This window comes from Protomyctophum parallelum (assembly GCF_964188405.1).
Source record: "Protomyctophum parallelum genome assembly, chromosome: 13".
In the NCBI taxonomy this organism is placed as follows: Eukaryota; Metazoa; Chordata; class Actinopteri; order Myctophiformes; family Myctophidae; genus Protomyctophum; species Protomyctophum parallelum.
The window spans coordinates 30,374,674-30,388,280 of record NC_139708.1 but is presented as its reverse complement, the minus strand read 5'-3'; the positions used below and the strand labels follow the sequence as shown (position 1 = coordinate 30,388,280).

Sequence of the window (13,607 nt, the reverse complement as noted above, 5' to 3'; positions counted from 1 at the left end):
GTCTTTATTATACTTTTCTGTAATAATTTATTGCACTCTGTGAAAAAGGTTAGGCCTACTGTATATATGATTGTAATTCAAAGGAGGGAACAGAAAGAAGTGAGGAGCAGTATCATGACAGCCAATAAGTTGAATATAACACTTGGAACAGAATAACCAAGCAGAATAACCAGCCAGCGCACGTAAAGTGGAAGGGCGGGCAGAACTGACACAGCGAATGACCTCTGCTTAACCTAGCGCTTTAGCCGCGCACACACACACACACACACACACACACACACACACACACACACACACACACACACACACACACACACACACACACACACACACACACACACACACACACACACACACACACACACACACACACACACACACACACACACACACACACACACACACACACACACACACACACATTAAATCTTTTTTAGAGAAGGCTGAGAAGGCTGAGAGGGAACCAGGGAGTATCAGAGGCTGTGGCAGGCTTCAATCCTCAATTCAAGGGGCTTAATGAAGTTCTATAGTCATGGGTCTTAAGCACATGATTGGCGGGGGGAATTTTCTCACTTTCTCACAAGCATTCTCTCAAACAAAGCTATGGAGATGAAACAGCCAGCCAATGGCAGCCATCAACCCCTGACACAGTTATCCGTTAAGATATCCAGCCAGGCCCAGGCCGTAGCGTAACGGTCTGGGCACCGGACTGGTAATCCAGTCGCAGTGTGCCGCGGGTTCGACTCCCGGACCCGACACGGCCTTTACTGCATGTCATCCCCCCATCTCTCTCCCGTTTCCTGTCAGCCTACTGTCTGTCCCTTCAAAAATCAATAAAAGGCGTAAGCCACAAAAAATATCTTAAAAAAAAAAAAAAAGATATCCAGCCAGTCTGCATTTCATCAGGTCAATGACAGCCTTGAATGATAGCTAACACTGACTGTGGTATATATACTGTATATAGGCCATCTGGGCTGGGGGGGAACAGCACAACCATATGGCTACCGTGGCAACTCACAGTTGAGCTTTCAAGGAAATATCTACGATAAGATGTACATTTTTAATTTAGAGTACAATACAAATACTTTGTACAATACTTGACAGAATGCAACAGCGGCCTAATGGTACACATTAATATGAGGTTTTGGAAGTACTGTACAAGTTTGGAAGTATATTAAACACATGAACAGCAACTCTCCCAAATGTAACAACAAGACACGTTTCGTTCTCGTTAATATCTCGCCTTTATTCTCTCTTTTTCCAACCTAATCATGGAAAGGCTGAGAGGGAACCAGTGAGTTCGTATAAGAGATAAAGGAGAGAACACTATGGCGAGCTCCAATCCTTGGCCAACAGGGAGTCGGGACTATGCAGTTCTACAGGCTGGTGTCTTAAAGCACAGCATGCTCACTGGGGACATCTACCTCAGAATTCGATTGCATTTGAAAACCTGGAGCTCAAGACGCAGTGAAGAAAATTGTAGCCCATGCTGTATAGCCAAATCACATTAAATGCTATCTCATAACATTTTACATTTAGAGTAAACAATTCCCTCCTTGAGCAAGCACCGGTGATGGTGGTAAGGTAACTTGGGACATATCTGCCTCCACCGGTTGGGTCCAAATACAGAGAGAGATGGGGCAGAGTTGCACAGCAAATAATAACAACTATAATAAACAGGCAGGCAGGAGGCCAAGCAATGGTCTGAATGCTCTGTCTACAACAGTAAATTGCTATCACTCATATCGATTTAAATGTCTCCCTACAGAAGTCAGATATGTCTGCGACGGGGGAAAAGAACCTTGCATTTCGCTCACCCAAACAGAAACTAACAAATTGTTTTCTATGGATCCATATCATGGACTGTTCACTCTGTTCTGTTGCCCTCTGGCAAAAGGTTCCACGGCATCTGGGCCAGATTTTGCACGGTCCGTTAACTTCCCAAAGCCATCAGACTTGTGAACTCTATTCAATATCCACTAACTGACCTTTCTCCTATATGCTGCTATGGAATCCTGAACAGACTGTGATTTTATTTATTACTGGTGATTTTAGTATTGTTGTATGTTAACATTGTAATACTAGGAGTATTTTTAGATTATATTAAGCTATCTATCTATCTATCATTCATTCTTAGTCACTCAGGGGCAGTGTTGTCCCTGAACGCTTTCAATTAACGATCATTCACAAATAACCTGTTCATATTTTGGGTGAACGTGAACTGAACATACTGTAGGCTATTATTATTATATTGTGAACGAGTTCATTCACTTCGTTCAAGACTGCGTGCCAAATTTCCATCTAAGCAAAAAGAAAAAAAAACACCAATCGCTCCTCACCAAATAAATGTCCCGGACGCGACCCAAAACAATGAGGTAAACATGTTGTTGCCACAGAAATATAGCTTCCAATAGCTTGTTATTTTTCATTGAGGAGCGCTGTATGTACATGATCGCCTCAGCCAACAAAACACTCCCACAGTGAAACTTTTGCCTTCACAAATCAGATTTCACAAGTTAATTTTCACATGGCTCATATGACAGAAGCAAAGTGGATTACCCATTCGATTGAATTTCACATTTCAAAAGTGTGCAGGAAGTTGTGGGCACCTAAACATTTTGGGCACCTCAGTGTTAAATTGTCTATTTTTCCCAAAATGTAAAAAAAAAAAAAAGGAATTATTTGGATAATGGTAATGGACATATTGTAAAAGTTGTCACTATTAATACCAATGGTTTTTCTTTTGTAATGTTTGTTCTATATGGTTCTATCTATAGTTTGACAATAGCTCACAGCAACGTATTGGGGAAAAGAATAACTACAATAGTTCATTTTTGGAACTTTAGTTAAAAATGTTGAATGATGAACTATTTAGTTAATTTTGTAATTTGTGAACTGTGAACTGAACTAGTTCATGTAGAAAGTTAACTTTCCCGTCATGAAGGGGCATGTTTTGCACAATAACATAGTCTTTTCATTATTTCTGCCCACGATCTCAGTGATTCATTAGTACGTTTGTTTACCTCAGTCACTGATACTAAAATCTGATATTAAATTTTTATGAACCTGGGACCCATAGTTATAAAACGAAAATAAAAAGATTTTGAAAAGAAAGTTAACTTTACCAACACTGCCCAGGGGGCACCAAATGGACCAAATGGACAGAATGTGTTCTGTGTGTGCGGGTTTCATGGCTGACTCTGTGAGGCATCTGCGATGGGACATGCCTCAGTTCACAACACCAGATATCTTGTCTTAAAAGATCATCTGAAAACGGTCTTCTAGGGAGCCCTTACCTTGCGTCCTCCAGAGTTGAGCCTGAGAGGAGTCAGGTAGGGGTCGAAGATCATGTGGCTGGTCTCAATGTCCACGGGCGACTGTCTCTTCCCCATGGCGCAAAGGTTCCAAGCCGTGTTCACCAGACCCCAGAAGGAGGGCACTACGGAGAGATTAACAGAAAGAGACGGAAAGAGAGATTAACAAGGATTAATCCTGATTTATAATTTTTAGTGGGACGAACACACTCACAGGCTCACATCAACGCTTCACACCGGGACCGAGCAGCCTGCACTGGCTTCCCCACCTTGACAAGTGAGGCGTCTGAGTTGCCAAGCTGTGGTGGATAGAGCAGGTCATCATCACCTGCTTCAAGCTCTGAAGTAGTTAGTGCTAGGTGTGTTAGGGAGGAGGAGCTCTCAACTTAATAAAGAGCTTTTACTGTAAATCAGCTATTTCCAGGTGTTGTGCGGGTGTGTGGTGTGTGCAATCCACCAGGTAGAATTGTTCTCTAACCACCCTGTCTCAACAATTGTATTATGACCATGATGATTGATGAATGATGATCATACAGATTATCATTATTATGGGCTCACTCCTGGCAGGACATTTTCTGGCAGTATGCAGACATTGTGGCTAAAGAACATCAAGTATGCAGTTAAGTCTGTTTCTATTAACTTGTTAAGGCAAGTGTATAATCATGGCTGAGTTGTGTGCTTAGTGTGTGGTTTTTATAGTGTCACATTAAAAATGGCGGGAGCAAAGGCAGTTGTTCCAAGGAGCTATAGCTCTCTGCCTTCATTGTAGCAGCACTAGTCGAGTGGTGTGGAGTGACATAAAAACCAATGGCTCAGCCATAAAAGTCTTATGTGTTTCAATTTAACTATATGGCTCATTTTACCACATGAATCACAGCGTCCATATTCTAATTTCTGGGACAAACATTTGGCAAAGATAATAGTTAGTATTAGTAAATATATAGTACAAGTTGAAAAAGCTTCTAAAGGACAACGAGTCATGCAGTCATGTAAACCTGGGTCATAGTATTGTATCCGATTTGATCAAATCGGGTAAACGTTGCAAAAGTAACAAATACTAAATGTGCAGCAAATGTGCAGCAACCGAAATATGTATCTGCCCATATCAAATAAATATTAAAGCTAGCATCTCAAACGTATTTTAATGAATAAAATGATATTTGACCATCTGTACGGTGTTTTAACACAATATAATGATGATATCTGGAGGAGATTGGAATTGCTCTTCCATTGAGAAATGTAGACCTTGGTGTCGGGTACTGTAGGTCAGGGCACCTATACTACAGTTGACATAAGTGCTCATAAGTGCAATATCTGCCCTGGGCAAGTGGCAATTCTGTCTTGAGAGAGTGTGGTCTAAAATTCTCTAAATCATAAATGTGGTGTTCTCATGCGGGAGACCAGGCTTTAAATCATGGGGTACGGGGTAGGACATAACAATTATACGGATTGTGGTTTTAGATAAATAATACAATAGTAGCACAGAGCTTACGATAATAGAGATACTACCCATTTGACATGGTCCTCCTCGATGCTGGCACAAGACAGAGCCGCTGTTGAGAGCTGCAGCTTTGCATACTACACAGACGCTTTCTTAAAACTACTCAACTGTTATGGAGTGGCCAGACCTGTGACCTAGAATACCTGACGAACTACATACATGATATGTATACATCCTACAGAACACCTGGCATCGCGTACGATTCGTCTATCGTCTGTTTTTCAGTGCAATGTTTGGATTGATCTTCCTTAGGCAAAGTACAGAATGTTTGGGGAGATCTGTGGGACGAAGGCGTAGCACTGGTATTATTGTGTGTTGTGCAATTATTAATGACTCAATTCGTAACTCTGAGAAGATCTTACACTGTACCTTCTACACTACAGCAACACTGATAGTATGGGTGTTCAAATACATGTCTCACTGACTCTGCCTAGAATCTACCGTATATTATGTCAAAGAAATGCACTTGGACCATCTGCTGTCCCATCTGTTATGATACAGAAGTGTCACATAAAGGTAAGGTTTGTCAATATAGTTGGGAGTGAACCATATGGAAGGTAGTGGAGGTGGAGGTGAACCAGCCCACGTGGTGTAAAGTGCCATGTTTTGTTTTGTTTTATCCAAAGGAGAATTCCGAACTGCATGAGTTATAGATTTCCCCTCCAACCAAAGGCCCATGTTGCATGGAGAGCGCACGCACACACGCACACACACACACACACACACACACACACACACACACACACACACACACACACACACACACACACACACACACACACACACACACACACACACACACACACACACACACACACACACACACACACACACACACACACACACACACACACACACACACAGGAGAAATGTGATGACTGGCCAACTTGTCATCTAGCGCTCATCAGGGATACAACCGTCACTGGGTGAAACAGCAGCTGTCATTACCAACAACAACAAAAATTATCTCTTGCAATCATCTCAGCACAGACGATGCATGAAGGATTTGTCACTTTCAATATAGCACGAGATTTTATTTAGCTCCTGTTATATCATGGAGTATCTTTTTCTCTGCCCAGTCGTCTCTGTCAGGTGGAAACCTCATAAGTCCAAAACTACTTAAACCAAATGCTTTTCAGGATTCAGGAACAGGAAAAGTAGCAACTCAAAAATGCATTAGTCACCTCACGCCACGTTTAGAGCTTGCAGATCTGATACTTTTTATGCTTTTGTGTGGCACTGTAGTGTAGTGTGAACAAGTACTGTATAGGGCGTTAATTTACGAAAAAAGTTAATATGGAGATAAGAGGTTTCTGCCTGACAGCAGCGAACTGCTCCTTCTCGGTTCTGCTTGCAGAGCCACGTCTTCACACCTGGGACCTTCACACCTCTGTAGTCTTCCTCACTTCCTCTAGACTCCATCCTTCCATTTCCTTTACATCTCAAGGTCCAAGGATTCTTTATTATTACCCGAGGGTAGATGTGTTGTGAAGACTGCAGATTCAGCAATCCAGGGTTAAAAAAACAAGACATCACAATTCACAACACAATACAAACATCAAAACGTTACCCACATGAACCATAGCCTCCCTATTCTGGGGTGAACATTCTGTAAAAATAGCTGATCTACAAACTCAAAGGTAATGATGAAGTGCATACTCACTCAACCACTGGATGAAAGCAAGATCAAATCTCACCATTGAAAAAATGTGGTCAGGCCAAGTCCTACGGTAATCTGTGATTACATTTTGCACAATATGTAAAATGTTTTGGTGGCCATAGGCATACATCCAACCAGTTGAAGACCTTGCTGATTGAGGCTTTTCACGAAAACTATATATATGTAATATATAATGTAATATCTTGAACACTAGTTTACATTTTATATACGGGGTGACAATTTTGTGAAATTCAATTCTCTCTCTCTGGTTCTCTCAACATCCTCTCTAATTCTCTACTGACCACTCTACTCCTCCATCTTCATAACCCTCTCTCGGTTCTCTCAGTGGACTGACCTCCACAGCTTAATCTGACCCTGACAAACACATCATTGGTTGGTCAGCTGAGAGTGTGTGTGTGTGTGTGTGTGTGTGAGAGAGAGTGTGAGTGTGAGTGTGAGAGAGAGAGAGAGAGAGAGAGAGAGAGAGAGAGAGACAGAGATTTTGTACGTATTCGTGATCTATGTTAATGTGTGCAGTATGTTAGTAGAGACAGACAGCATATGGTAAAACATGAGTGAATGACAACCAGCTGTTTGGGGCCAGCACAGGCCATCGGACGGACACAGCCTTGTCTGAGGAAATGTGGAGGGATATAGACAGAATCAAAGTAGAACAGAACAGAACAGAACAGAACAGCGTGTGTGTGTGTGTGTGTGTGTGTGTGTGTGTGTGTGTGTGTGTGTGTGTGTGTGTGTGTGTGTGCGAGCGTGAGAGAGAGAGAGACAGACACGCAATTAGACAGAGTCAGAGGGAAGTCGATAAGGACTGCAGCAGGCGGCCTGAAGCTGAACACTGGACACTAACAGTTTGTTGTCTGCCTGCCTTTCTGGTTACACACACTCAGATGCAGCTGTGCATACACAAACACACTATATATATATATATATAATCCAAATCTAAATAACTTACATCATTAGTAAACACATCTGCGTGTCCCCACACACACACACACACACACACACACACACACACAGTGTTATTAACACATCCCACACACAGGCCCCGACATCATGGCAGAAGTCGAATGGAATATGTGAAAATGTATTAATAAAATCCCAGCAGAGCAGGAAATGCGGGAGAAAAAGCTAATAATCATGTTGACACACCCCGACACACACCAGAGAGCCATGTGTCAGAATGCTGTAGTGATAGATTGAATGGACTAGCACTGCTTTTATTTCTCTCTCCACTAAAGCATGGTTTAATAAAGCATGGTTTAAAAAGTAAGGCAGGTGTTCAGACAATGAGGCCTTGAGGCTTGTGAGGTGAACCCAATCAGGCGAGTGCCTGCACCGAGTAGCCCTCGCCTTTTGAAATCGCACATAATGGAGGACATTGAGTGAAAACTAAATCAGCGCTTCCCCCGTCCCATGAACAACCAGATTCCTCCCTTTGAAGTGGTTGACAAATTATTTGGAAAAAGAGAGACCTGTTTAACCACTTGAACCCGGCCAGCATCCGTGTTCTGCGGGGAACATTCACCATAAATGTCTATGTAAAAGCTCAGAGACTTGGTTTAGAGTAGACTAAAGTGAAAACCAAAAGAACAGTTGCAATTCAGGCCCATTTTTACTAAGCATAGAGGGTTTTAGTTAAGAGTTACCAAAGGCAAATGCACAGTGGCCATTAATTGTGAGAACTACAGTGAGCTATACTGTTACAGCATCACTTCAGAGACTACAGAATGAAGGGGAGAGACCATTATCCTGGGCTATGCATACCATTTCAACATTAATTAATGTTATTAGATTAGAAGAAGCCAGTAGAGGGGTGAACACTTTGCTTGTGGCATTAAAACAAGAGGCATTAAACAGGGACATGGGGGGAGGGATGTAATACTTATACCCATGGATTTCTCTGGTGAGGAAACACTTCAGCATGGCTGACTTGTCACCACATTGAATGTCTCACCAGCAGGTTTATTGCACATTCTGGGAGTGTAAAACAGCTGTCTTTATATAGCAGCTAAAATCAGCAAGAGGCTTCTCAGCTCGATACGAGCAAAATGAATTAAACACATCCGTTTCAGTTCAAGGAACTGACAATATGCAGGGACTGACGAAGCAGAGTTTTCACTTTTCCCAAATTGAACTCGTTTATTTGCATATTTGCCACAGGAGATGGTAAATGGTAAATGGTGCATTTATATAGCGCCTTTATCCAAGGCGCTTTACATAGATTGTGCATTACATTCACCCATTCACACACACATTCATACACCGTTTGTGGCGGAAGCCATGCAAGGTAACAACCAGCACATCGGGAGCAATTTGGGGATCAGTGTCTTGCCCAAGGTCACTTCTACATGTAGACAGGAGGGGTCGGGATTCGAACCGCCGACCCATGGACCATTGGACGACCTGCTCTACCTCCTGAGCCACAGCCACAGGAGATAATATGGTATATGAGTCGTGCTCCCATATGGCCCTGAGGGACCCTAATCCATTCTTCTCAGTGGGTTGGTCAATGAATTTTAGATTGCACATGGGTACCTTTTTGTAGCATTTTTGCCACGATCACAGCCCCAAGTCTGCACATACATACTGTAGGTGGGACTTGTACCGGGAATAGCATGATTGATTTGACTTTGATGAAAAGCCTTTCAGAAGATTACTTTTCTGCTTTATTAGACCATGTAGAGTAAGGAAGGTGTCTGTCTGTCTGTCTGTCTGTCTGTACCGCCGGTCATGTCGGTCATGTCAACAGGGTTCAAACATGTTGCGAGGGCCACAAGCCGTTTCCTGTAGGCTGACAGGAAACGGGAGAGAGATGGGGGAAGACATGCAGTAAAGGCCGTGTCGGGCACGGGAGTCGAACCCGCGGCACACTGCGACTGGATTACCAGTCGGGTGCCCAGACGGTTACGCCACCGCCTGGGCCTTTATCTCTAGTCTTAACAATAACAAAAGTATCTTTGGGTGCATGGATACTAGTGGATAGCATCAATCATCTTAGGAGTTTTCAGAGATTGCATATTTTTGTTGGTGTGAAACTGTAGTCGTGACCTTTAACGTTTAAAACTGACTGCATCAACTATACTTACTGCTGTTTCCATTTTGTATGCCAGTCTGTTTCTATAAGCATCCGCTGTGCCTCTATGAGAGAATGGAAAATGTCACGCACTGACACGCTGAATCATCGTTTGATTTATGCAAATCATCATCTGAATCACAGCAAGGACATCAGCGGACTCGACAGGGAGAGTTGATGAAATGAACGACATCTCATTTTGGACTAAAAAGATTTTTATCTAATGAACCAGAAATAACTGATAACAGAAAATAAATGAAAAGAAAACAGAGCTGCAAAGATACTGCAGATGTTCAAGGAGATTGTGTTTTTGTATTGAATTGACCATTTACTATGAGCAAGTATTGCAACATAAGGGACCCACACTATCTCTAGGATGGCTAAAAGGTAATAATATAATAATAATAATGATAATGATAATAATCATAATGATAATCATCATCATACAGTATGTCATCATGGGATGGTACTCTCACAGATGACAGATGACCTATGACCTTTCCATCTCACACTTACATAAGTGTGTGTGTGTGTGTGTGTGTGTGTGTGTGTGTGTGTGCGTGCGTGCGTGCGTGCGTGCGTGCGTGCGTGCGTGCGTGCGTGCGTGCGTAATGTATAACGGGGCTGATATAGATGTAATTTATTATCTAAAGGTGAGTGAGTGTGGAGTTAAGACACACGAGCATGAGCGAGTGCATGAAGCAAACATGTGTCCGACTAAATCAATTTAAATTGACTCACCTCTCTTCATGGTGCCAATGCCATTACCCTGAACAAACAAAGCCATTAAGTTGATTACTTATACCTTTAAAGAAATATATGACTTTTGCCATTTTATAAATGAATGTGCCACAACGGAGTGCCCTCCACAGTCATCAGAGAGCGAGGCCTAGTAGGCCTAATGCCAACATTAACCTCTGCTGTGTGATATAAAAGCAATTTATCACCAGCAATTGTGTCATTATGAGCACTGGGCACAGCAGGAGACGTTACACAAGTCCCTGATCGGCTATCTGTTGTGTGTTCGCTTCGTAAAAGATAACGCTTCTCTCCTTTCCTTTCTACCAGTGTTACCTTTTTTCACTGACAAAAACTAAATAATAGCAAATACAAAGTAGACTAAAATGTTAGGGAGTGACTAGTGGAGAGGAGATCCAGTAGAACTAAAAGACAAGTCAATTTTTGTTTGGTTGCACTCAGGTGTTGCACTCCGAAAACTGCCGATCTACAATCTCAAAACACGTCGGTTTACGACATGAAATCAGGCATTATCTACAGAGAGAGAGAGAGAGAGAGAGAGAGAGAGAGAGAGAGAGAGAGAGAGAGAGAGAGAGAGAGAGAGAGAGAGAGAGAGAGAGAGAGAGAGAGAGAGAGAGAGAGAGAGAGAGAGACACACACACACACACACACACACACACACACACACACACACACACACACACACACAGTGTCACTACATCATTCAACTCAAAGCATTACTGTTATACATTACTAGATGTTGTATAAGGCAGCTGTTGTAAAACGACTGATTTGTGACAGTATCACTCGATCAAGGTATGGCCCTCCCCTAATTGTTGGATAAATGTTGCTAAATTGGACAGCAACAGCAAGTTATGGTTGCTTTCAGCAGTAAGAAATTCCCTACATTTTGAATGAAATGCAGACATTTATATTTCATAAGGGAGCCCTACTTATTTTCATGAGGAGATCTTGCCTGTCAGTGTGTATTATTTTTATTTTGCATGTAAGGAGTTGCCTAATGTACATAGTGTCCCAGGTGGTTAGGGGATAGTGTGTCCCAGGTGGTTAGGGGAGAATATTATTTCTCAGTATGCCTGAGGCGCATCAATTGTGTTATTGTGCTTATTATTTCTTTGTTATTTGAATATTGAAATGCATTATGGGTTTATGTTAAGGAGATTTAGTTTGTTGACATCTAAAACTCAACATGCACAGTATTATCCCCCTCTCCATTTTCCCTATTCTTTTTTAATTTTTAGTTTAATTTGTTGCTAATAATGAGTAATTCCCTCAGCCATTGTTATTATGGCTTATTTTTCGGATGCAAAGCTTGTGTCATTACAGTATTCTGTGAGAGTGATGGCATTCAAATGAGAAATGGTATTATCCCTTTTGATTAGGGTGGCTATCAATTAGCCTGTCGCTAAGTCCCACCCAAGCCCGTTCTTGGCCAATACCACGTTAGAAACGGTTGCTAGGTTAGGATCCTGGTCAAGCTTTCAATGCTGGTCAAAATGGTTTTGCAGTGTCAATAAATATATTTGCTGTACAGCATGTGTGGGTTTGTTTTCTTACCTTATGAGCAAACTAGTCCATTCCATGAATTATTTCGCTCCATTGTGCAGTTTAATAGTAGCCTACATATTAGAAATAAAAATAGGCTCTCATCTACTTCCATTGTAACGGGGAAACAACTCTCAAACTCACTCTTTTAGAACACTAAGCTGATTATGACCGTTTATGACAGGAAAACTCATGCGGTTTTATTTTTAATAAAAAATAAAAAACATGTTTTTGTTTTGACTTCGGTGTTGCCACATTGTGTGAGAGATATAAGCAACCCACCTCCAAAAACAAGCCAACTCTTAAAGCCAAATCAAGAAAATCAAGCCAAAACAAACACAATAATATGACCATATATAATCCTAATAAAAATATTGTATGCATTTATCATTATAAATACTATGTAGGCCTATGTCTATGATAATTCATGTTTTGGTAATGTATTACAGTACTAATTATTAGCCTTAAGCCAAAAGTAGTGGGAAATAAGCAGACTTGGCAACCCTGACAAGTTTGCCTACAAAACGATCTGATTGGTCCAAATCTGTACACACACTCCTGAAGTATAGCCTCGGTCCCAGACTTACCATCCAGACCGTTGGATGTAAACAAAATAATGTATCTGATCTCGTCCACTTGTCGCAAACACCATACACAATTTTGGACGTGTTTGAGGGAGAAGCTTTAGGAGAAATGTCTGGGACTGCAGCTGGGTGCATCTCAAACAGCATGGCAATTTACTATTTACTATTTAGGCATTTAGCAGACGCTCTTAATCCAGAGCGACTTACAATAATCAAGAACAAAAGCATGGGAATACATCACAAAAGCATTTATCATAAAACATGCGTAAGCTAAGTAACAGTGGAATATCTATATTATGAGACTATACATATAAACTATATCTATATACTACTATGCTATACATATGTACTATGGTGTGCTATGACTATATACAATGCAATTATAGTGCCGTCTACATAACATGCTATAAGTCTGTATCAGATGCTATCTAAGTCTACAGAAATGCTATCTAAGGGGGTAGGGTAAGTGCTATGGGCCATGATGGAGTCTAAAAAGGTGGGTTTTCAGACTACGGCGGAAGATTGGGAGTGATGCTGCAGTTCTGACTGCAATGGGAAGTGCATTCCACAGTTTTGGAGCCAGAAGGGAGAAGAGTTTGGGACGTGTGGAGCGTTGTCCCGGCGTTTTTAGTGAGGGTACTTCCAGCTTCCCTGCGTTGGCTGATCTGAGTGCGCGGGAGGGTTTGTAGGGTTCAATCATACTTGCAAGATATGGGGGAGCCATACCTTTGGTTGCCTTGAATGCCAGCATCAGAGTTTTGTATTCTGTGCGGGCAGCGACCGGGAGCCAGTGGAGGGAGCGGAGCAGGGGGGAGACATGTGAGAATTTTGGCTGGTTGAAGACCAAGCGAGCTGCGGCATTTTGGATCAGCTGGAGAGGCTTAAGAGCACATGCTGGTAGGCCAGTAAGGAGGGAGTTACAATAGTCGAGTTTTGACAAGACTGTTGTCTGGATTAGGAGCTGGGCTGATTCCTGGGTGAGGAACGGTCTAATTCGTCGTATATTATAGAGTGTGAACCTACAGGATCGAGTGACAGCTGTGATGTGAGCTTTGAACGAGAGCTGACTGTCCAGGACAACACCGAGGTTCCTGGCTGTTTGGACAGACGTTACCAGGGCGTTGTCTACGGAGATAGTTAGCTCCCGCATAGG

At 42.1% G+C, this 13,607-nt stretch overlaps 1 protein-coding gene across 1 annotated transcript in view; it reads right to left on the bottom strand.

Annotated features, from left to right (window-relative positions):
- The window catches only part of LOC310869033 (carbonic anhydrase-related protein 10-like), a 140,842-nt gene that overhangs the window by 87,695 nt on the left and 39,540 nt on the right, over positions 1–13,607 (bottom strand). Inside the window, exon 3 of the mRNA XM_083779609.1 lies at positions 3,297–3,439. Coding sequence (XP_083635735.1) covers positions 3,297–3,439 — 143 coding nt within the window. The remainder of the gene's footprint in view (positions 1–3,296; positions 3,440–13,607) is intronic.